We start from the raw sequence: 23,376 nt of genomic DNA, 5'->3' as shown, positions 1-23,376 counted from the left end.
TTAGGTGCCTAAGGCCCAGTTTTGGTTCCAGTGCAAGCTACCAAACACTGGCATACCTTCATTAGGTGCCTAAGGAACTTCTAACATGTACATACCAAAAGGTTCAGCCTCAGGGTGGGTATACTGCTGCTTCCTTCTAGGTGTCCAGATGCCTAACTCCCCAGCTAAGCACCAGAACAATTTACAAACCAAGGCAGGCAAATATCTGGCCAAATTAGTCGCATGCAGGGCCTGATTCAGTACATGTGCCAGAAGCTGCCTACCAGATCAGGTCCCATTCAGAATCTGAACAGGAAGAGCAGCCAAACTTATAACTTTTAGCCCAGTGGTTAGCATACTAACCCACCACAGAAGAGACCTCCACTTCCTTGAACTACTCCCACCTCAGGAAAAAGTCCAAGCAAATATATGGGACTTCCAGCGTGTCCTGAGCTCAACAGACTCTGGTTTGCAGACAAGCAGAGGGAGAGAGAAAGCAGAGTCTAAGGGCTAGATTCACAAAGGACATAGGTGTCTAACTGCTACTTTAGGTCCCAATGGTATTCACAAACCAGCTGCTATCTAAACTTGTAAGTGCCTAAATTCCCATAGTACCTACATTTCTACCAGTGAGCATATGCAACCCCCCCCCCCCCCCCCCCAAAATCATGACAGCTGAGCTGCTTGACACTCTGGCTCATGCCTAATTCTGGTGGGATTCTCAAATTAGGTGCATGCCTACCAGTTGTTCAGGCCTTGCATAAAAAAGAGTCAACAGTTCAAAGCATTGTTGTGGCTGCCAGGCATATTTGTGTGTCATTATACAAAACAGACCAATGGACAAGGAGGTGGGAGACCCAGCTCTGAATCCCTGTTCTGCCTGATTGATTTGAAGCAAGGACTTGAATGCAGGTCTGCAATATTGTAGGTACGTGTCCTAACCACAAGGCTGTTGGATATCCTGGGATAGGTCTCTCTCAATCTCTCCTGCTGAAGCTGTTCCATTTCATTTTATTAATTAAATATTTATTGGAACAGAGTCTTAAAGCAGACTCTCCTATATGCCAGGAACATGGCTTAACCAACCACCAACCTACAAATTCATTCTCTCACTTTTTCTTCCTCTCTGGCTCAATGAATATTTGAGTATTTATACACAGTGGAACCTCTTCAACCAGAGAGACAGAGGGTATGTCTACCCTAAAAACTTAAGTCAACCTATATTAGGTCGACTTACAACCACCTCAGTAATTACTGCAGTGGTGCACACTGCAAATCCTCACCAGGAGCATTTTCATCGGCCTAAGAGGGCCAGTGCAGGGAGCTGAAAGCCTGGTCTCTCAGCTCCGCTGGCAGCTTCTTGCTGGGAGCCCAGCTACCCCACATGCTCCCAGGCTACTAATGGGCTGTGGGAGACCTAGAGTTGATTTCCCCCACCTGATGTGGAGTAGAGATTTGAATTTGAGTCTCCCACCCTGAGTACCCGAACCACTGAACTTGTCTTGTTGAAGCTGTTCCACTTTTTAAATAAATAGTCATTGAACCAAAGAGAAAATGACTCTGTAGCCCAGTGGCTAAGGCACTCTCCTGGGAAGTTGGAGACTCAGTTCCACAATTAGGCAGAGTGGACTTGAACCTGGGTCTCTAGCATCCTAGGAGCTCTAACCACTGCAATAAAGACTATGGGGGGCTGGTTCTATTACTATTACTACTTTTCCCCTTGTGACTCTAGCTCAAAGATTGAGAAGGCCCTGCAGGACATTTACACCAGATAGGTATTAGGTTGAGTACCTTGGCTGAACTCCACTAGGAGTAAACAACATGAGAAGAGAGGCAGGCCTCTAAGGTAACTAGGAGTCAAAGTTTTGGTCTTAACCAATACAACCAAAGCTTATTTACACCCAAAGAGACAGAGAAATACCAATCAGAGTGGTATGTAGGGAGAGGAAGAGTATTTTGCGAGTAGTACAGTGTGAAATAAGTCATTAGACTATTTGAATCCTATAAACAGTAGGCCTGATCCTTTGGTCCTTACACAAAGTTCTCAGACTTCACTGGGCAGTTTGCCTGAATAAGGACCACAGGAGTAAGTCCTTTCACATTAAGGGCAGGTCTACACTACAAACTTGCATTGGTGGAGCTGCATCAGTGCTGTAGCACTTCTGCTGAAGATGCTCTAAGCCGATGGGAGAGACGTCTCCTGTCAGCTTAGTTACTCCACCTCTGTAAGAGGCAGTAGCTATGTCAGCAGGAGAAGATCTGCTGCTGACATAGTGGTCTACATAGGAGGGGTGGGGGGTTAAGGTTGTTATAATAAATACGTTGTTCAGAGGTTTGATATGCCTGAGCAAGGTAGTTATACTGAAGTGTGTAGTGTAGCTCTAGCCCAAGCAACTGGGGCAAGGGGTATATAGCTTCTCTTAATCTTCTTATGTAGGCTCTGCCCTTCACAGTGCTGAGCACACTCAGCTCCTGTAGATTTCAGCAGGAGTTGAGAGCAATTAGCACTTTGAGTGGTCCTCTGGACTGGATTCACTCATTTTTAGAAAAAACTTTTGAGTTTACATAAATATTTCCTTTCATCTTGCAACATTGTAAATGGTGACATTTTAAAGGCTCATTAAGAGTATACATTTAAATAGCTCCAGCACAGAAGAGAAAGTACAGCAGGGAGCTGTCCTCAGTGCTAAAAGTGTAGTTACCAAATAAACTCAAAGAACAATATTTTAGTTCCTGGCATCATGAGAAAAGAGCCTTGAAGATACATCATGCCAAAAGAAAACAAACAAGGCAAGAGACAAGGAAATTGAGAGAGTACACGAGCGAACTCCAAGAATTCTGTTATTTCAAAGTGAAGAAAATTTTGCAAGATGTGTAATGGCCACAGTATAACTTTTGCATGTTTGTACATCCAAGAAACGGAGCATACCATCCACAGAAAACATCCACGGTCAGCCACTTACTCTGAGGTGCAACTCATTACTTCCATCCATATTAATATTTGTGCAGCCAACTGACAGTGCAGAGTGCTGTGTAAAAGATTAATGTTCATGTGTTACACTATCAGCGTTAACCCAAAGAACCCATACTCATTAACGGGAGGATAGGCCCCTGATATACAAAGAACATACTTCTCCAAATGAAGCTTAAAAAAAAATAATCAGTAGTGTGCACATTACTGTTTCTAGTTATAGGCTTTATGAATGCCCCATATTTGCCCCTTCGCATCAAGCAGTGAAGCAGACCTCCAACCTTGATTTAGGGATGCTCTTTCCATTTAACTGTTGTGGCCCAGTGACTGTGCCACAAAGAAATATGTTCAAACTCCACTAATGTCTCTTTCTAAAAATAGTGAATATCAGCCTCACCTTTCCCAGTAAAAGTACAAACATGGTTTATTGTCAATAGTCATGTTCTGTATTCTTGTAATTTAATCAGTGGATCTCAGCTCGCCCACCTACAATAATAAGCCATTGACCCTGTGGTTTGTGACTGGATCAATGCACTGCTTAAGTTTTGGACACCTGGAGGCCTCGTGTATTAACAGGAACAAACTCTTAAAACTTACTTTAGACATGCTCAATTTATCTTCTGATGTGTTGATTACATTAGCAGACTGCTTTCCTTAGAAAGCCTTGTCCAGCTGCCTCCAGCAACGAGCAATAGAAGGTTAAGTCTCTGGGTCCAGCAAACATTTTTAAGCTGCGTGCCTGGGTATTTGAGGGTCTTCAGGTGCCTCCTACAGTTCAGTTTGGGCAATCTGTAGCAATCCTAGCTGAATGTGGCTTGGCAAGTGGCAGCATAGACACTGCTGCCCACTGTGCCGCCACTGCTGAGGCTGTTGGCTGGACATTTCAGTGGTTTCATACTGCTGTCTCTCTGGACATAAAAGTGTTCCAGTCTCCAGCGTTCCCAGCTTTTCCGAAACTCTGTCTGAACCTTACACAAGCAAAGGAGGAAACAAAGGCATTTAATAAGGAAATAATCAAGTCTTGAAATAATCCCATTTTGGGACAGGAAAAAATATAACGTATCACACTGAAGGACACTGGCAAGGTTTTAAGGCTCCCTTATTATTGCTTCAAATAGTCTCCCTAATTACCTTATTGGTCCATCACACCATTATTTCATAGGCAAAATAATGACAGCACTTACTCTTATCTCTATAAATAAACCTGTTTATGCTACGCAGCCAGCACCAGCAAGCCTAGTCTATATTACCTTGCTCCAAGCAGTGCTCATCTGCAGTTCTGAAACTGTTCTAAATATGGTCTGGCCCTGTCCTTACTTGCAGTTAGTTTTTAGCACCAATTCAGCAGCAACTGTTGCACATACCCATTGTCAGCAATGAATACACTTTCCTAATGCAAACACAGCCAAAGTGTCCACAGTCTTGTCTACCCTTACAGCGCCGCGGTAGCGCTTAATGAAGACTACCTATGCTGATGGGAGAGCGTCTTGCTTGGTGTAGGTACCGCACCTCCCTGAGAGGCAGTAGCTATGTCAAAGGGAGAAGTCCATTGTCGACACAGGGAGTTTGGTAGGTATAACAATGTGGATTTTCCACACCCCTGAGCAATGTAGTTATACTGACATAAGTTTGTATTGTAAACCAGGAGCTAACTTTCCATCCTTGTTTTATGACTGCAAACACTTAAAGATCTGAGGCTACATTCATCCCTGTGTAATTCCATTGATTTAAGTGGTATTACATCTTGGATGAATTTGGACCTTTGGATTTTCAACATGTTCATTCCACAAGGCAAAGAAATAGCAACTATTTACTTCAGCAAACAGCAGGCTCAAGAATTGCATCATAAAGGATAAATTCAATAGAAACCCTAATCTGAGTTTTGCGCTTCCAATAGGTTCTTGACAACAATAGTGAGTTAAAGAAAAATGCCAGTGATGAAAAATACCTTGACCGTGTCCTTCCAAACAGCATTACACCAGATATTGAAGGACATTATACAGTACCTTTGATTATGCACTGCAGTTAAGCATAAAAATCTATCTGCATAAAATAAACCATTGTGCCTAGTACCTTCATACATCAGTTAATTGTCATATCTTAAATAGAAGCATGGGACCAGAATATGGCACATCCAGATGTGGAAGCTTAGCATGCATGAAACCCGCCATCCCATGTCCACTGTAATGGACTAGTTTTGACTAGTATGTCTGAATGAGTCATGTTGTCCTCTAGTGCCTGGGCCACAGAGAGGATAAGAAACCTACTAGAGGGGTTAGTTAAAAAAGAGTTGTTCTCTGAGGTACCAATTGCACGTTAACTGAGTTTTTGGAACAAAAAGGCAATGGTTCTGCTTCCAAATTCCTCAAAATAAAGCAGAGACACTGTTTAAGGAAAACTGATGGGGGTCTCAGAGACTTTAAGGTCAGAAGGGATCATTATGATCTTCTAGTCTGACCTCCTGCACAAGGCAGGCCACAGAATCTCACCCACCCACTCCTGTAAGAAACCTCTGACCTATGTCTGAGCTATTGAAGTCCTCAACTCGTGGTTTAAAGACTTCAAGGTGCAGAGAATCCTCCAGCAAGTGGCCCATGTCCCAAGCTGCAGAGGAAGGCAAAAAAACCCCAGGGCCTCTGCCCTGAAGGAAAATTCCTTCCTGACCCCAAATATGGCGATTAGCTAAACTTTGAGCATGTGGGCAAGACTCACCAGCCAGACACCCAGGAAAGAATTCTCTGTTGTAACTCAGATCCCACCCTATCTAGTGTCCCATCACAGGCCATTGAGCATATTTACTGCTAATTGTCAAAGATCAATTAATTGCCAAAATTAGGCTATCCCATCATATCATCCCCTCCATAAATTTATCAAGCTTAGTTTTGAAGCCAGATGTGTCTTTTGCCTTCACTGCTCCCCTTGGAAGGCTATTTCAGAACTTTACTCCTCTGATGGTTAGAAACCTTCATCTAATTTCAAGTCTAAACTTCCTGATGGCCAGTTTATTTCCATTATATAACAAATGGAAGAAAGGGGAAGTTGATAGTAATGAATAATAAATCAGAAGCTAGGAATTGTAGAAAATCGCTAAGGAAAGCAAAGAAACACAAGGAGAAATCTACGGTCAGCATTGTTAAAAACATCCTTCTTATAGTCCTTAAATATATTAGGAACAAAAAGAATCCTAACAATGATATTGGTCCATTACTAGATGAAAATGATGCAGAAAAGTATCAACAATGATGCAGAAGTGTTCAATAAATATTTCTGTTCTGTATTTGAGGGGAAAAACACAATGTGATCATACCATATAACACTGTTTCAATTTCACTAGTAGCTCAGGAGGATGTTAAACAGCAGCTACTAAAGTTAGATATTTAAAAATCAGCAGGTGTAGATAACTACATCCAAGAGTTTTAAAAGAGCTGTCCGAGGAGCATGCTGGACCATTAATGCTGACTTTCAATAAGTTTTGGAACACTGGGTTCCAGAAGACTGGAAGAAAGCTCATGTACCAATATTTAAAAAGGGTAAACAGGACGCTCCAGATAATTATAGGCCTGTCGGACTGACATTGATCCTGGGCAAGATAACGGGACCGCTGATATGAGACTCAATTAATAAAAAATTAAAGGACAGTGATACAATTAATGCCAAGCAACATGGGGTTATGGAAAAGAGATCACATCAAACAGTACCTGTAATGTTATCAAAAAATATATGATTGATAAAAGTAACAGTGTCACTGTAATATATCAAGACTTCTGTAAAGTGTATGACTTGGTGCCACAAGACATTTTGATTAAAAAACTAGAATGATATAAAGTTAACAAGCCACATATTAAATGGATTAAAAATAGGCTAACTGATAAGTTTCAAAATGTCATTGTAAAAGGTGAATGACCATTGAATAGTTGTATTTCTAGGGGATCCTGCAGGAATTTGTTCTTGGCCCTACGCTATTTAACATTTTTCTCAATAATGTTGAGGAAAACAAAATCATCACTGCTAAAGTTTGCAGATGACACAAAAATTGGGAAAGCTGCAAATAATGAAGAGGACAGGTCACAGACGCAGAGCAATCTGGATTGCTTGGTGAGCTGGGTGCAAGCAAACAATGTGCATTTTAATACGTCTAAATGTAAAACTACACATCTAGGAACAAAGAATGTAGATCATACTTACAGGATGGGAGACACTATCCAGGGAAGCAGTGACTGAAAAAGATTTGGGGGTCATGGCAGATAATCAGCTGACCATGAGCTCCCCAGTGTGACATTGGTCAAACGGGCTAATGTGATCCTTGAATGCGTAAAAAGGAATCTCAAGTAGGTGTAGACAGATTATATTTGGCACTGGTGCAACCACTGCTGGAATCCTGCATTCAGTTCTGGTGTCCACAACTTCAAGAAAGATACTGATGAATTCCGAGAAGAGCCACAAGAATGATTAAAGTATTAGAAAATGTTATCCATAGTTATAGATTCAAAGAGCTCAATCTATGTAGCTTAACAAAGAGAAGGTTTAGGGGTGACTTGATTAGAGTCTTTAAGTAACTACATGGGAAACAAATATTTAACAATGGGCTCTTCAACTGAGCAGAGACAAGTACAACACAGTCGAATGGCTGGCAGTTGAAGCTAGACAAATTCAGATTGGAAATAAGGCATACATTTTTAACAGTGACAGAAATTAACCACTGGAACAATTTACCAATGGTCGTGGTGGATTCACCATCACTGACAATTTTTAAACCAAGACTGGATGTTTTTTTAAAAGATCTGCTCTGGGAATTGTTTTAGGGGAAGTTCTATGGCCTGTGTTATACAGGGGTTCAGACTAGATGATCACAGTGGTCCCTTTTGGCCTTGGAATCTATGAAAAGGTTGAATCAAAGAAACTCGCAGGACTCTGCCTGCAGCTAACCCTGAATTATGCAGCCTGAATCCTTTCCCATAGTCTGTGTGATGAGAAATCACCCTCTAATTTCCTCCAGTGGGTCATTACTGTATGCAGGAACCCTAGAACAAACCTGAACTGACTGATACAATTAATAGTTCGAGACCATTTTCGATTTCTTTTTCTGCAGTGGATGGTGATATGGCAAGCTGGAGCTGCTTTGGTGTCTCTTACCTCGTTGTTGATGAAGCAGTAGAGAATTGCCACCATGAGTCCCTGAAATCCACCAAGACAACAGAACAACAGTCAGAAAAACAGCCCACAGAAATGCTCCAAGTTTTGCTAGTCAAACCTGCAGGGGGAGGAGAATCTCATTCCAACATGGAATGCTCCATAGTTAGAGGAAGAAACAGAAAAGTGGATGAGAGTTTATTCCTCTCTGCTGAGAAAAATCTTGATGACATGACCCCAAACAGCTCCCACAGGACAAAAACGTTTTTAGGTTCCGCCAACCCTTGCGCCTTAAAACTCTCCCCTTTCCCTGACCTATAATTACTCCATACATCAGCAATTCATGGGGACATTGAAATGCAGGCTGAAAAGCCTGTTGGAAGTTTATAAGAATAATGGTCACCCACCACAAATGGGGAAATTCCTATAAAAGAGGTCATGTGAGACAACAGCTGAAAAAGAATCATTACAGAATCCCCCATATCCTTTCTATCCATACTCCTTAACTACCTCCCCACATGCACAGTTATAGTCCTACAGATGTGCCTTTCAAGGGTCAGATTTCCAAAAAAGCATCGTAGAAGCCATATAATTTGCCCTGGGTGACACCATTATAGTTTCCCAGGAGACCATGGACAACTTTTATTTTTAGGTTTTGCACATAAAACAGAAATTAACATGCAGATACAAGGGCCAGATCACTGCTGGAGATCTAGGAAGCACTAAAAAGGAGAGAGTGTGGCATGCCAGGACCAGGACTGGCCACCTGATTTTAGCACTCTGGCTACCCTACTTTTCCTAGGTTCATAATCCTCTAACATCAAGAGCTGAATTAGGAAAGAAATTTAGGGTACCTGCCATGAAAGAAACTGGTTTCCAGCAGCATTTAACATACAAACTGGGCTGAATGTGTGTTTCCTGGGTGTTACCTGGAAGGAGTTGAAGGACAGTTCACAAAAGAGCTTCACAAAGCGTAGCGTTCCTCTGGCATGCTCATCAGTAACAAAGGCAAAGATGACCTCATGGGTCCCCAGCAGCGGGATCAGAGTCAATGTAGACTTGGCCAATCTAAAGTAATAAAGAAAGGGAAGTCATAGCAGGCAGTATAGCGGCTACTGATTTAGCACAGAAATCTGGAAGTTAGGACTCCTTAGTCTGTTTCTGACTCACGGAGTCATCGGGTGACCTCAGGCAAGTTATTTTACCACAGTGTGTCTGGAGTTTCCCCCATGGACAGCAGGGGGATGATGTTTCCACACGACAATATGGGGTTGTGAGGATTAATTCAATAATGTTTGCAAAGCACATTCAGATTGCTGGCTCAAAGGCACTGTAGGCATGCAGAATACTATAAATTCTATATACTATAAATTACTGTATAAAGTAATATACTATAGTATAGTATATTTATAGAATAGTAAATATACTATAAATTACTGTATAAAGAGGAGTGCTGACTGTACAGCGCTTCGAGATCACTGGACTGAAAGTGCCAGCAAAGGCCAAAGGATTATTGAGTATTCCTTAGCACTTACATAGCACATTACATCTTCAAAGCACTATAACTGTAAGTCACTGAGCTTTGTCAAATGAGAGACGTGAACGTAAAGTAAAAGGGAATGATTGCTGATGTTTTCAAGGCAAGCTCCAAAGACCAGGGACCTGGGTAGTGAGGGCAAAACCCAGTGCAAGAGCAATGAGCAGAGATATGAATACACAGGAGGAGAAGAATGCTTCCCAAAACAAAGGTTCTTAACACTGATGAGAGGAGTAAGGCACTGAGCAACACAACCTGGTAATGAAAGATGCCAGATCCCTAAGATGGGAATTCCTAGGCTGCCTGGGGCCAGAGAACCTGCTAACATGTTATCAGCATCTCGTGAGGAGTTGTCATTTGCAGACAAGATACAAGTTGTTCCTCCAGTAAATGGGAAGCAGAGGCTCCAATGGAGTCTCAAGGCTCTCAAAGTCTACTGAATGCAGGCTCTTGATTAGCTTGGCACCCTAGATGCTGTGTTTCAAAGTGATATGCAAGCAGAGAGATGGAGAACCAAAGCAGCTATTTACATCAGTGTGCACTTACAGGCAAGTGGGAGATGCAGGATCACCAATGGACCTAGGCAGGGGATTCTATGGAGTGGCTGAGAGGGTGGTTTAAAAAGGAAATCTAGCAGCCACACTTGCCTTGCAATTAGTGCTCTCCACTGCCACCTGAGGAAGCCAGGGTCAGCCTCTTGCTTCCTCATATAGCAGAAGCTCAACTTGCTCTGGGGACACTCATGGGGGAAAGGGAGAGGCACCTCGTGTGGCTGTGCAGAGCCCCTCTGGTTGGCATATCAACAGTGCTAATGGGTTCAGAAAGGAGTCCCAACATGGCTCTACTCAGAAGGTCTTGCAAAAGTGGGAGAAATACCCTTGTGGGGAATAAAGGGCCAGTCTCCCAAGATAAAATTCTCTGAGGCAGGCAAGAAGTTTCCCAACAACCTCAACTCCTCCACACAGGAAAAGGGATTTGGTGCCATCAAGATCTCCATCAACAAGAGAGAAAGTACTGAGAGGGATAAGGAGAACCTATCCTGCCTGACACCAGCACAGATCGGCTCAATTGCTTTCCAAATACTCTTGAATCTAATCCAGTGCATTTCTAGGGCACCTAGCATTGGTGTATTTAACTACCAAACAACAGCTATAAAGAACACAGCAAAAGCTCGAGACCTTTCGAACTGCATCAATGCCTTTCACTCCCTCCCCACCTCCTCAGGAAACATCAGAAAGGAGAAGTTACCACTAACTTCTTGGAGAAGAGTGGAGAGGAATCCCTGGCCTCCAGTTTTGTTCTCATCACAGGAGCCAGCCTGATCTTTCTAGGCTCTTGGAGTGAAGATGGAACTTTTCAGGGCTCCCACCTAACAACTGTCAATGCCCTTCGAGCTGCAGGGATAGGCTACAGGACTTCAGTATTTCTGGGTGAAAAGGAGAGGATCTTTTGCCAGGCAAGTCTTCTCCTGTTAGAGTGAAACTCTGCTTATAGTGAAGCTTTTTGGGGTGTGTTGCCACAAAACCAACCACCACTCAGAGAGGGCTCCACTGTATCAAAGTTCAAGATTCATAAACCTCCCTATCATGAGGGTCACAGAGGTTGTGATAGCGAGAGATAAAGTGGACCCACGTCCATCTTATCTCTCTCAACCCTCCAAAAGGAGCCCCCTTCTCCCATGCTGAGCACCAAATACCCATTAGACAGCCATTATTTCATGTGCAAAGACAGGCAGAGATTAGCGATTGCTATGGTGAATTTGTTATAACAGACAGAACAAAATGTGATTAACAATGGCAAGGTTTTAATGTTCCCTTGGTCCTAGACTTAGCTACCCATCATATCAACATTTAGAGAGTCCTCTGTAAGTGGAGGTGAGGGTCTTACGTTAAGGTGTCTGTGACATACCAGAGCAAATCCAGACTAGTGGGTCCTTGTTTTGGGCCCTTGAATCAAGGCATCATACTGTTCCACCAAAACATGACGACAGTGGGTCACAGGGTATTGTGATGACCCAAGCTGTCATGCACCAATGCAGTGTCACAATATGCACAGCATTAGGTGGGACAACTTTGTGTGTCGACCAAGATTCATCTGGGGGAAGGATCTTAAAGCCCCAAAGACAGAGAAATCAAGGGATGAAGAATATGCCCATGAATGTTGGTGGTGTGAACAGCTGTCTAGGTGAGCCACGAACAGTCCACATGCAACGAAGTCTGCAAGGTAAAAATTAAATTCATGCAGTAAGCCTCACATACTGTACCAGACAAAGAGTCACACAAATATGCTCAGAAAACTTAGGACACATAGGTCATGATAAGAGAGCACAGTAACTAGTGGAGATGGGAAGTAAGAGCAGTGATGGAAACAAGGACAACAGTGTTTTTCTCCCTGTTTCTTAAAAATAATTGCCTAATGGATTTTTTGTTTCAGTGCTCATGGTAAATTCTGGATTGACAGCCCCAGAAGACCAAGACCTCCATTTAATCCATAGAACAGGTACAACAAAGGCATTGATAGGGCAGGTTTACCATAAGCTCTGTACCCACCAGCGGGCTTCATCTGTGGTCAGTTGTTCTGGACTATCATAGTTATGTGCAATGCCTCCTACATACCACCCAGTGCCTGAAATCTTTAATCTCCTATGGCACGCCACTCCTGCTTGTGTCTCCCTTTTCAAAGGACACAGCAAGTGCTAGCTCACCAAATAACTTACCTGCATTTTGTATCAGTTTTGCACATCAGATTTGCTTGCAGCTTGGAAATGATGATGCATATAACTCTGATAAAGATCAGGAAATTCACCTGGAGAAAAGAAAGAAGTAGCTGATATAATCATCAGGAAGTATATTTGCAAGACAAAACATATGGATGAACATATATTGTGTCAAGGTGTCTATAGACAGGGCCCTGTGTATTCCACGTTTCTGCAGCTGCAGAATTTGCTATGGAATTCAGCTCTTGCCACAGAATCATGCTCCAGAATCTGTTTCTAGCTTTTATGATTGGATAGTTCACCTTTAATAGGTAAATTGAGCATAAATCAAAGAGGTGATGCCTGCCTGAGTCTGCAGACAACTGGAATCAGGAGTTCTGAGTAGTATAAATGGTCCTATTCATCCCAATTGGTGCCCTGTGGTCTCCACAATTCTGTGACTCAGGAATCTAGCATTTTTTTAAAATACAATGGAATTTGTCATTTTGCTGTAGCCAGGTGTCTGGCATTGTTTTTTCTGCCAGAAACAGAATTGATTTCACATGATCATGTTTCTGAACTCAAGTGAGGACCAGGAACTCCCCAGTTTTCCTATAGGACAGTGGCCATCACCATTACATCTTTCATACGGACTCTCACATTCTGTCTCTACCATTAATTCATCCACCATGCAATCTCTCGGCTTTGGCTCCCAAACTCTCCTTGTAGTTTTCTCCCCATTATTACATGTGAAGAGCAGAGCTGCTGTATGATAGCTTTGTTAAGCAAAAGTATATTCTCCAGCATTGACTGCTCTGGTCTCTCCATCTGTCTCATTACATGTATGCTGAATCCCTGTATCTGCTCCTGGTCACTCACCCCAATGGCGATTAGAATGGGCAGTCTGATGATCAGCCAGTAATTCATGTTTTGGTTTCTGGTCCAGCAACTGGGGAGGCAGCAGAGAGGTGAAACACAAAACAAAAAGCTAAGACTATGCATGAAGTCTCTCCTCTCTCATCACGCGTCTCAGCAATGCAGATGATGAGAACTAGATACCAGAAAAGCACATCATGCTGACATGGAAACAGATGCTGCTACTTGTGGTTTTTAGAAACATTTGAATGCCTCATTCTAAATTACAGCACCCAACTGGATGCTGTTAGCCTGTCTCTCTTGCAATCTGATGACTAATCCCCCTACATAATTTTCTGTCATTGTGAAGATTTACAGAATTGAATCAACGGTCCAAATATGACATCTGGCTGAGCAAGAATTCGTTAAAAAAAAAAATCAAATATTTTGCCCACATGGTAGCTACCCTAATCTTTCTATTCAACTTTTTTTATTAAATCTTATAAGTGCCGAAGTCAAATCTTGTTACTTGGCTGTTTATGAATATCCTATAGAACAGCGTTTCTCAAACTGGGATCCACAGGCTCTGCTGATCAACTCCTCTCCCTCCCTCAACTCCTTCTCCTCCTCCTTCTATCTCCCAGAGGCTACTGAAGCCAAACAGAGATTTTAGGCACTAAAAGTCCAATGGCACAGCGGGGCTAAGGCAGGCTTCCTGCCTGCTCTGGCTCTGCGTGGCTCCCAGAAGAGACCGGCACATCCCTGCAGCCCTTTGGGGGGGGGGGTGTCTCTGTGCACTGCCTGCACCCCAAGTGCCAACTCCACAGCTCCCATTGGCCAGGAATAGCAGCCAATGGGAGCTGCAGGAGCGGTGCCTGTGGGCAGGGGCAGTGTGCGGAAACCCCTTGAACACCCCCGCATAGGAACCGCTGCCAGATAGATGTGCTGGTGGCTTTCGGAAGCTGCCCAAGGTAAGCGCCACCCAGCCAGAACCCACACCCCAACCCCCGGCCCAGAGCTCACACCCAAACTCCCTCCTAGAGCCCGTACCGCACATCCCATCCCTTACCCAAACTCCCTCCCAGAGCCCACATCCTGTCCCTAACCCAACCCCCTGCCCCAGGCTGGTGAAAGTGAGGGTGGGTGAGAGAAAGTGACGGAGGGAGGGGGGATGGAGTGAGGGTGGGGCCTTGGCGGAAGGGATGGAGTGGGGGCGGGGCCTGGGGCTGAGCATAGGTGGGGGGCTTGGGGGTTCCTGAAAAAATTTAAATAAAAATGTGGGCCTTCGGGTTGCTAAAGTTTGAGAATTGCTGCTATAGAAGGGAACTGCATTGCGTTGGTCAGATTCCCAGCCTCTCTCTCACTTCCCCCCCACTCAGTGTTAAGATTAAGCATCTATATTTTAAAAGCACCTGTTCACTCACTCCAACCTGGGCTATTTAACGGAGATCAGGAAAAAGGGCATATCCAGTTCTTTCAATATATATGTAGGTTTCAGTCCCAAAGAAATTTTAAAGAAAAAGTTATGAGCAAGTAGCATGCAGGATTCCTAACATTTGCATAAACTGGAATTAATAACTTTATTAATCTCCTATCAAACCATTCAACATTATTCAAAGGCACCAGTTCTTATCAAACCCAACAGATGAAAATACGGTGTTAACAGGAGAACCACTTCACTGGAATGAGTGACTGGGAACCAACTTCATGTAGCCTTTAAAATTAATTTTATGTGGATACTTCTGAGACATGACTAGAAGCAGTTTTAATTTCTCTGAGTAACTGCAGTAGAAACAGAGACATTTTTTAAAGTTCCTAGTGATGACAATGCAATTAGTGTACCAGCACAATTAAAGTGTCCAAAAAATAAAACTGACGTCGGTACGTGATTTCTTGTCTATTTGTACTTTCTGGAGTTGTTACAGTAATAGAAACATCACCATCTATTGTGACCTGGATCTATTCACTGGCAACTGAGTATGCTCACTGCCTCTCAGACCACGTTTAGCAATTCTCAGCATTCGGTCCCTAGTGGGGAAGTTATCCAACTAACCAAATACCGCTGTAAAAACTCTGCTTTTTCATCCCAAGTTTGTATTCCTTTAAAAAAAAATCATCTTCAGTGCACTTCTGTCTTGGTTTGGTGCAACTGAACAGTCTGATTTTAAAAAAAAAGCTGCAAACCAGTTCCTGCATTTTGCATCTGCAATTAACTGATAGTGCAGACGTGAGTGTGGGGGATGAATGTTAGTACCAGACTTGTGGGTGCATTCCTATAACTAAGAAACAATCTGTCTTCACTTCCACCCATATATAATTGGACCAACAAAAATGGAGAGATAGATTTTAAAAAACAGGGGAGCTGAAAAGGTCTTCTTGTAATACATCAATTCTTTTTAATGAATGGCAGTTTTTAGGGGAACTTCACAGTTGAAGCCACAATTGTGGCAATCCTGGTCAGGCAGGAAGGAGACAGTTTGCAAGTAGACAACCTGTCCTTGCAGGCTACAATCCTTGATTCTGAGTGGTTACATTCTCAGGATTGCCTAGAACATTGAGCCATTGTAGCCCTGACCTTATTTATTTCTAGTTATGCCTCATAACTGGGGAGATAGTTGAGTCACAAATGAAATTTACAGCCTTCTGCACATCCACAGCGGCAGCACTATGGCAAATGGCATGAAAGATATCCCTAGACGCACTAACAAATGCCATCCCGAGGCCCGAGGCATAGAAATCTTGCCCTTCAGAGAGGAAACTGCACAAGGTGATTTATTACAGTATTTTACAAATATTTATACAAGATTTAGAAAACCTAATAAGATGCAAAATTGCCCCTTTTAGGGTCTGCTGAAGGCAGCAAGAAACAGTTTTCTTTAATAGAAATCATAAGTCAGCTCTGAGCATTGCATAATGCAGAAGGCTGAGGGAGAGCATTTTGAATACATTTTCCACACCAACGGAAAGATAGGCCTGTGGAGCGCTGACTGTTCAAGTTCTTTAAAGCTATAGTGATCATCTGGACAAAACTTGCAACAGATAAGCCAAGGTCTTACTTATTACAGAATATAGTTGAGACAGACCTGGACAGAACAGTCAGAAAACCCTAGGATTATTTTAGCCTGGAAAGAAGAAGACTTGAGCAAACCATTTTGTATTATGAAAGACACAAATAAAAACTGATTCCCGATATCCCATCCTTTGATTACTCTGTCAAGGGGAGAGTTGATACAATGTTGGGCCCAACTACAGTGAATTTTCACACCATATTGGTACCTCGCTAGCTAAGGACTGTGTTTAAACAGGGTTTTCTAGGAAGGTGCCAGCAGGGTGTGTACGCTGAGTGGCAACAGGGCCCAATGGGTGGTAAACAGAATAAAAAATAAATAACGTAGAATTGTTTATCAGTGCAAAGGATGTTGGCCATGCATTACATTATTTCCATGCTCCCAGCCAGTCCCTATTAGAGGAAAGCTGCTACTAGCCTGTTGCTAGAAATAATCTTTGGTAAGATTAAATGATGCCACTGATTTTTCAAATCAGCCACTATGGTGAAAGTTAACAGAAAACAAGTATTTCAAGTTCTACAGCATTTCCTTATGCAATGCAGTCAACCTGTGCAATCCTCTGCAATGCAAGGACAGCCAGACAGAGAACATGGCTGTATTTTATAAAGGACTGAATAATGGAAGCTAAGAAAAGAATGGATAATCAGATCTCTGCTGCAAGGCATAAGACGATCACAACAAGGGTCAGGAAGGAATAACACAAACAGAGAACATTGTGGGAGGTTTTTGTCTTCCTCTGAAGAATCCTGGAGAGGCTACTGCCAGAGGCAGACTATCAAAGATAGTCTGATAAGGTATGACAACCTCTACAACGGATATGGTAGCTGCTGAAAAAGAGATACAAATGTACCTCTCTTTGACCTGCAGAGGAACAGATAAACTTAGACATATGGAAAATTCTGACCAGGAATGAGCTTGTGTGCCTTTCAGAAATGTTATGCAAGAGCATCATACACAACACAAGCAACTACATAGGATTTCAGCACATCAGCCATTGCCAAAGCAATCAAACCGAACAAAAGTGACCCCCCAACACACACGCACCACAAATGAAATATCAGCTAGATATTAGAACTGAACCAACCCCTCATCTTCATAAAGGTACTTGACAATTCCCCAGGGGATAACAAACAGCATTGGTACACCTGAGAAGAGAGGAGACAAGATAGATACTGACAATCAGAAACAAGGAAAAGCAAGAAGGACTAAAACATCATACGACTACGAGCAACATAGCCAGCCAGTGACAGGGTTGCAGCTCCCATCCAGTGTACCTACCAAACACGGTTCCAGGTCAACAATGCTGCTAAGTTACCATCCTTTAGTGGCCTATATAAAATGAGTTACGGGGATCAGTCTAGTTCCAAGTGGATAGGTGTTCATGTGACAAAAAACACCTCCAAAACTGGCACTAATTGAACCTCTTGTTGGCAGCTTTCATTGAATGGGCCATGGAGACCGAATTCGGGAGCTCCCGCTAGGTCACAGTGAGGGAGGAGTGGGAGGTGTTGTGTTGGGGAAGCTTGCAGTTCTGTTGTTATTCAGACTCAAGTCCATCAATCCAACATCCTTCACTTGCATTACGTTCACCCACATTTAAATCTACACTTAAAAAGTGCATCTGTCAACTGATAGTGCTGGAAATGTCCAGAAACAATGCAAAGGGGGGAATGTTTCATTAGACAGAGCGAGATGAAACACTGTCCCAAGAACAAACAAGGTGTCACATTTCCATAATTTCTCTGTGAATCTGTCCCTCCCTGCACACCCTTTCAGGTTCTTTACCCACATTAGTGCCAAGTAAGATGGTGTACAATCCATGGAGTGTATTTAAAGGGATGTGTGTGGGGGGTGTGTGTGAAAGTAATAAAAGTGTTATGATCTGCAGTGGTCTGGAAATCTCAAAACAGTATCTGCAATGTGAATTATGCTGTAATAACTTTCAGTTGTGTTGTACTGTATTCTTTCACAGCCACCTAGGAGAGCAGGCTGTTACAAAGAGACAAAGGGTCAGTTATCCTCCCTCGTCAGTAAGGACAGAATGAGAAGTAACAGGCAGCAACAGCAAGGAAACTTTCTGAAGCGTTTTATAACTAATCATAAGGACAATGGAGTGAGCCGGTCAGGGGGAGGTTGCCAAATCACCATCACTGGAGGTATTCAATCCTCGGATCGCGCAGCCATCTATCAGAATGGGCTAGTGAGAACTGTCTATGTGGCCCCACAGTTTGGGCTACAGAGCACCTCCCAGACAACTGGGGGGTGAATTACAGTGTGCACTGAAGTGTTGTCCTGTAACTTCCCCTTATGGATGCTGCGGGCACAAACTCAAGATACCTGGTTTGCATTAACGTAGTCCTCTTCAAACAGGACTGCATTAATGTAAGCTAGGTACCTGTTCGTTTGCACGCACAGCATTCACATCGGGGAGTTACAGTGATGCACCCTAGTGTACGATGCAATTAACACTCACACCGTCCGAACTGCAGGGCCAGGTAGACAAGCTCCCAGTTGTGCTAGGACGCCTAGGAAGTGTCTTAGGCGACCCACTGCAGATCACTTTCAATCCCAAATGAGTCTTTGATTCATGGAAGCTATTAAATTAGACTGAATTTTTCCCTTCTTGACTTTGCAGGGAATTAAGGCTGGATTAAAAGTCACCCTAATATGAAATTTACAAGATGAAACATGAACACGATATATTTCAGGAAAGGAACAGATGTTTAGAGAGATAAGTGCTATGATTTGTGGAGATCTCCATAGCCTGGATACATCAGCAATCTCTCCATATTTAATTGCATTACTTGATTTTTTGATTCAGTGAGATTCAAATTATTAGTGATATATTTTAAAAGGGCCAAACTAGACAAAGCCTGTCATTACTGAACAACTTCAGTATTCTGATTAGAAAGTACTAAATGAATTAAGGGTAACATGGTGACTGGCATCTCCTCCTCCCAGTTGCTATCCAGTGCCTGCGCTGCTACATCAGTCACGTCTCATGTCACTGCACTTTAATCCAAGGCCCTGAGATTTGACAGCATTGTGGAAATTTATGAGTTTTAATTGATATAGTCTGTACTGCATGAATATACATGCAGCACCGACCAAACTTCAAAAGTTCTGTTCCAGGAGGTGCTAGGCTCAGTATATAATCTGGGACAGACTCTCAGGGTAGCAGGGCTATGAGGGATAGAGTCCCTTGTTCCAACGTCCTGGTCAGGAATCTAGTCAGGATATGTCCCCACGACATTACTTAATCCACATAAATCCTGTTTACAATGGACTGTATAATCTGAAGTAATGTCTCTCTTGTGATTTATAGCACAAAAAAACAGCAATGTCTCCAGCATCTCCTAAAGGATTTAGTTTTCAAAGATCACAAAGGCTTTATCTGGTCAAGAGTTTGTGATCCTGGTCTTGATTGCTAATTAACCTGAGTTAATTTACATGATTGTGAATGTTAGTCTAGACACACCCCAAGCATGCGTGGTTTGCTCTAAGACTCAGTCTAGGGTAACTTTTGTGTACTGTACCAAGAGAGCATGTTCATAGGAGGGAACCATAACTTCACATGATTTAGAAACCTCTACCCAATGGAGAGGTTTTCCTTGTCAAACAAACCCATAATGTATTTTGGTGTATGTACAGTGGTTTGGCTAGACTAAGAAAAGATGTCAAAGTGAGTTCAGGGTTTGGTAATGTATTAACACAGGGAACATATCTTTTTCTCCCTCTCCTCCCCCCCCCCATATCCATTGGGATCAGGGATCTAAAAATTGCAGATCTTTAATTCTATCCACACATTTCTAAGATTATATGCATCACAGTACGCCATGACAGCAAATCAACATTTACCAACCATCTATTCTCAATTCAGAGGAAAAACTATGGTATCTCTAATGTTATGACTTTTTAAGTGGCAGCCACAGGATAAGATGACAGCAAATTATATTAAAATGGAGACAACAAGGTCAATGGTATCTTTTATTAGATTCATGGTTACACTTTACATTGACATCTGCATTGCTACAGACAAAAGTTTTTCTCCCAAAATAGACCTCATAATTTAACCACATTTGACACAGTTAATTTTTCTTTCTGAACTGTTTCCATCAATTTGGTGCTCATGAAACAGGGGTTTATAGCATGGGGTTGAGTATTATTGTTATTTATTTATATTACCAGGTAGCCTAGGAACCCCAGTAATAGATCAGGTACCATTGTGCTAAGCGCTTTAAGCTATGAAAGTTTCTTACGCACACTTCCACCAATCCACTTTCAGCCTGACGTTCCCACCCACCCCAGCTATTCTATTCCTGGGCTCCACACACAGTTCTGCCATAGCACCTCATCCCTGGCCATCCCTGGTCAGTGTAGGCATGCCCTTAATCTAAAACAAAGGCCCTTCTGATACAAAAGTTTCCAATTACTCTGGGTAGAGAAAAAACAACCACCAGTGGCTGAGAGTTTCAAACTCAACCAGGGGATTTAGACACACACAACTTCAATGTGCCTCAATCCCCATATCTGTTTGGAAAGTCTGAAGCAACAAGAGGAATGGTCCAAAACGCAGCAGCTTGCAACAGCGGTATGTACCGCAGGGCTTGCGGCCACTAGTGTAGAATGCTGCAGTATTTTTAGTAAGGCTCTTGATATCCCTGGTTCTAACAAAGACTTTTACTTGAAGAAGCAAGTTAAAAATGAAATGGCTAATGGAACGAACACATCTAATTGCTACACCGAGTCTATACAAGACTTTGAAAGAAAGTGTTCTTCCTGGATCTTCCTTGCAATCTGGCTTTAGACACTGATAGCTTCATTCCATTCCTACAGCTCTTTCTTCCTTGGAGGAGGTTTGGGCTGTCAGTTTTTCTGGTTGGCAGCTTCCCGCTGTGAGCACAGCTGGGTGTAAAATTGCTGTAGGAGCTCAGAGAATCGGTCTGGCTTTTTATTAATATATTCCTGTTAGTCTTGAGTGCGGCTCATTGCCCAGTTGTGTCATTCTCCCTGCACACTGCAATTGTGGGATGTTGCTCAAACATCATTTTCCTCCTCTTCAGGATGTAAAAAGTTCCCTGTTCCCGTAGCTGCTGGTGGGCGTATGGATGGGTTGAAGTGTAATCTGCTGTTCTCAGAGACTAGACTATTTTATACAGTGCTGATGCAGTTAGCTGGGGTGAGTTGGGTTCAGTGCCTGCTCTCTCAGACTCGGACTAAAGCAACAATGCCTTGCTGCCTTAAATGCTGTAACTAGGAATAATCTATGTATTTTAAGAAACAAAAACCACCAATGTCTTATCACCATGACCACTTTACATGTGGTGTTCCTTTCCCCCTGCATTCCATGTCTGTTTTGTCTCTTGAGGAGCAAGAGTGCTTTGGGGCTCTAACATCTGTGGAGCATTCAGCTCATTGTGGGCAGTATAAGAAATAAATAGCGACAACATTCTCTTTTCCACTGCAAATGAGCCCACTCCTTCTGAGTCAATATTCTGCTTAGCTACTCTAGACTGAAGGGAGTAACTCATCTACCTGCCCTGCCATTTGCCCAATATGGCCTCTTTTGTTGTTGCCACTGTTTCTGTTCTGGATACAGTATAATTTTCCTAGCAGCTTTGCAAATGCTGGCAACAAGGGAAGATGTGGGCTTTGGTTTACATAGCATGCACAATACATTACATGCGTGCCTGTGTGAAATCACAAAACCTTTTGCACAACTCAGAATGTAAGTCCGTTGGGGTCAGGACTGTCTTTTGTTTTGTGTTTGTACAGCACCATGTTCTGGTCCATGACTGGGGCTCCTTGGTGCTAAGGTAACCCGGATAATAATAATTCTTCGAAACAAGCAAAAATATAACACTGCCCTCTCCACATATTCCACTTTCCCCAATATTTTCTACAAGGATGTAGCCAGAAAAAAATGGAGATTCCTGACCAAAAAATCCAGGGATGCTTGTGGAATCCTGTGAATATAAAACTGATGTTCACATAAATGACTCCTGATTTGTGAAACGGGGTGAAATTTTGCCCTACATTAATTTACTTACATCATTCAGGAAAGGTTTTTACATTTTTTCCAGTTTTGCTACATGGGTATTTCTTTTATAAAAATAAACTGAACAGAATTTTTAAAAATCAATTATTTATTTCTACTGCAAAAGAAAAATAAACTCAAATGTGCATTGATGTGAATGGAGTACATCCTAATAAATAGAAATAGTAACAATAATAATCCATCTACATAATAGTCAATTATTAATCTTTAGCTAAAATGTACCTGGAAAATTCTTTTAAAATATTTTGTAACTTAGCATTTTACTCCGTTATATGTTAATGTTGCCAAGAGACAACAGAGAAACACCCCAATGAGACCGCTTTCCAAATGGGGTGAAAAAAAAAAAGCAGTTTCACCCCCCCAGGTTTTGAACAGAAACTAAACGAACATGGTAGTTTTGATTTAACAACCACCTCTTTATATTATCACCCAGAAATTGCATGGGTTTCAAATCATCCTCGCTGACTCATGTCAGTACATCTCTGGGAACAACGTGTGTGTGTTAGCTGCTGCTGCCCACCTTACGACAAATTTTAACAAAGCTCAGCATTTAGGCCTAAAATCTGGGGCAGATTCACTACAACCATTTACACTAGCTGAGGATTGGCCCCTAAATTGCCAGTCAAATTTATCTTCATATGCGTGAGGATGAATTTGGCCTAGCCTATTTAGCTCTTACTTGTTCTGTGACTTCATGCACAGCACCTGCCAAGCACAACAACTACAGCAGGGCAAATGCTGCAAAAACGAGCATTTGCAAACATTCAGGGGAACGAAACCAGCAAGCTGGATACAGTGGTTGCTCATAAACACTCCAATGGTTCTGTTCCTGTGGATGTCTGGGAGAAGCTCAAACCCATATACATGTGATCACACATAGAAAAATTAGTGTTATCCAACCAGGAAGCAGAAACAATACCGTGAGGCTTCTGTGACCAATCAAATGGCTCAATTATAACAAAAGAAAAGGGAGAAGTAGTTAATAAACAAATATTCATAACAAACCGAAATTTGATGTAAAAACATTTATTGAACAATAGCAAGTGGTGAACAAATTAGTGGAAGTCAAATCAATTATTCAGC

The 23,376-nt window shown here is 42.4% G+C and overlaps 1 protein-coding gene across 3 annotated transcripts in view; it reads right to left on the bottom strand.

Moving 5' to 3' along the window:
- Positions 1-976: 976 nt before the first annotated feature.
- GLP1R (glucagon like peptide 1 receptor) overlaps positions 977-23,376 on the bottom strand; it is a 105,441-nt gene continuing 83,041 nt past the window's right edge. Inside the window, exons 8-14 of one of the 3 annotated variants that reach the window (XR_012158195.2) lie at positions 17,320-17,380; positions 13,192-13,261; positions 12,334-12,422; positions 9,010-9,148; positions 8,084-8,125; positions 3,548-3,918; positions 977-3,008 (exon numbers count right to left, since the gene is read on the bottom strand). Coding sequence is in view for 1 of the 3 variants with exons in the window: in XM_073338557.2 (XP_073194658.2) it covers positions 3,751-3,918; positions 8,084-8,125; positions 9,010-9,148; positions 12,334-12,422; positions 13,192-13,261; positions 17,320-17,380 (569 nt within the window). In the remaining 2 variants the exon portion in view is untranslated. Of the gene's footprint in view, positions 3,919-8,083; positions 8,239-9,009; positions 9,149-12,333; positions 12,423-13,191; positions 13,262-17,319; positions 17,381-23,376 lie in introns of all 3 variants that reach the window. The other 2 variants (XM_073338557.2, XR_012158196.2) reach the window with 2 other exon arrangements.

This window comes from Lepidochelys kempii, chromosome 3 (genome assembly GCF_965140285.1).
Source record: "Lepidochelys kempii isolate rLepKem1 chromosome 3, rLepKem1.hap1, whole genome shotgun sequence".
In the NCBI taxonomy this organism is placed as follows: domain Eukaryota; kingdom Metazoa; phylum Chordata; order Testudines; family Cheloniidae; genus Lepidochelys; species Lepidochelys kempii.
Note: the sequence above shows the minus strand (reverse complement) of the source record. Positions and strands in the feature narration are given on the sequence as shown.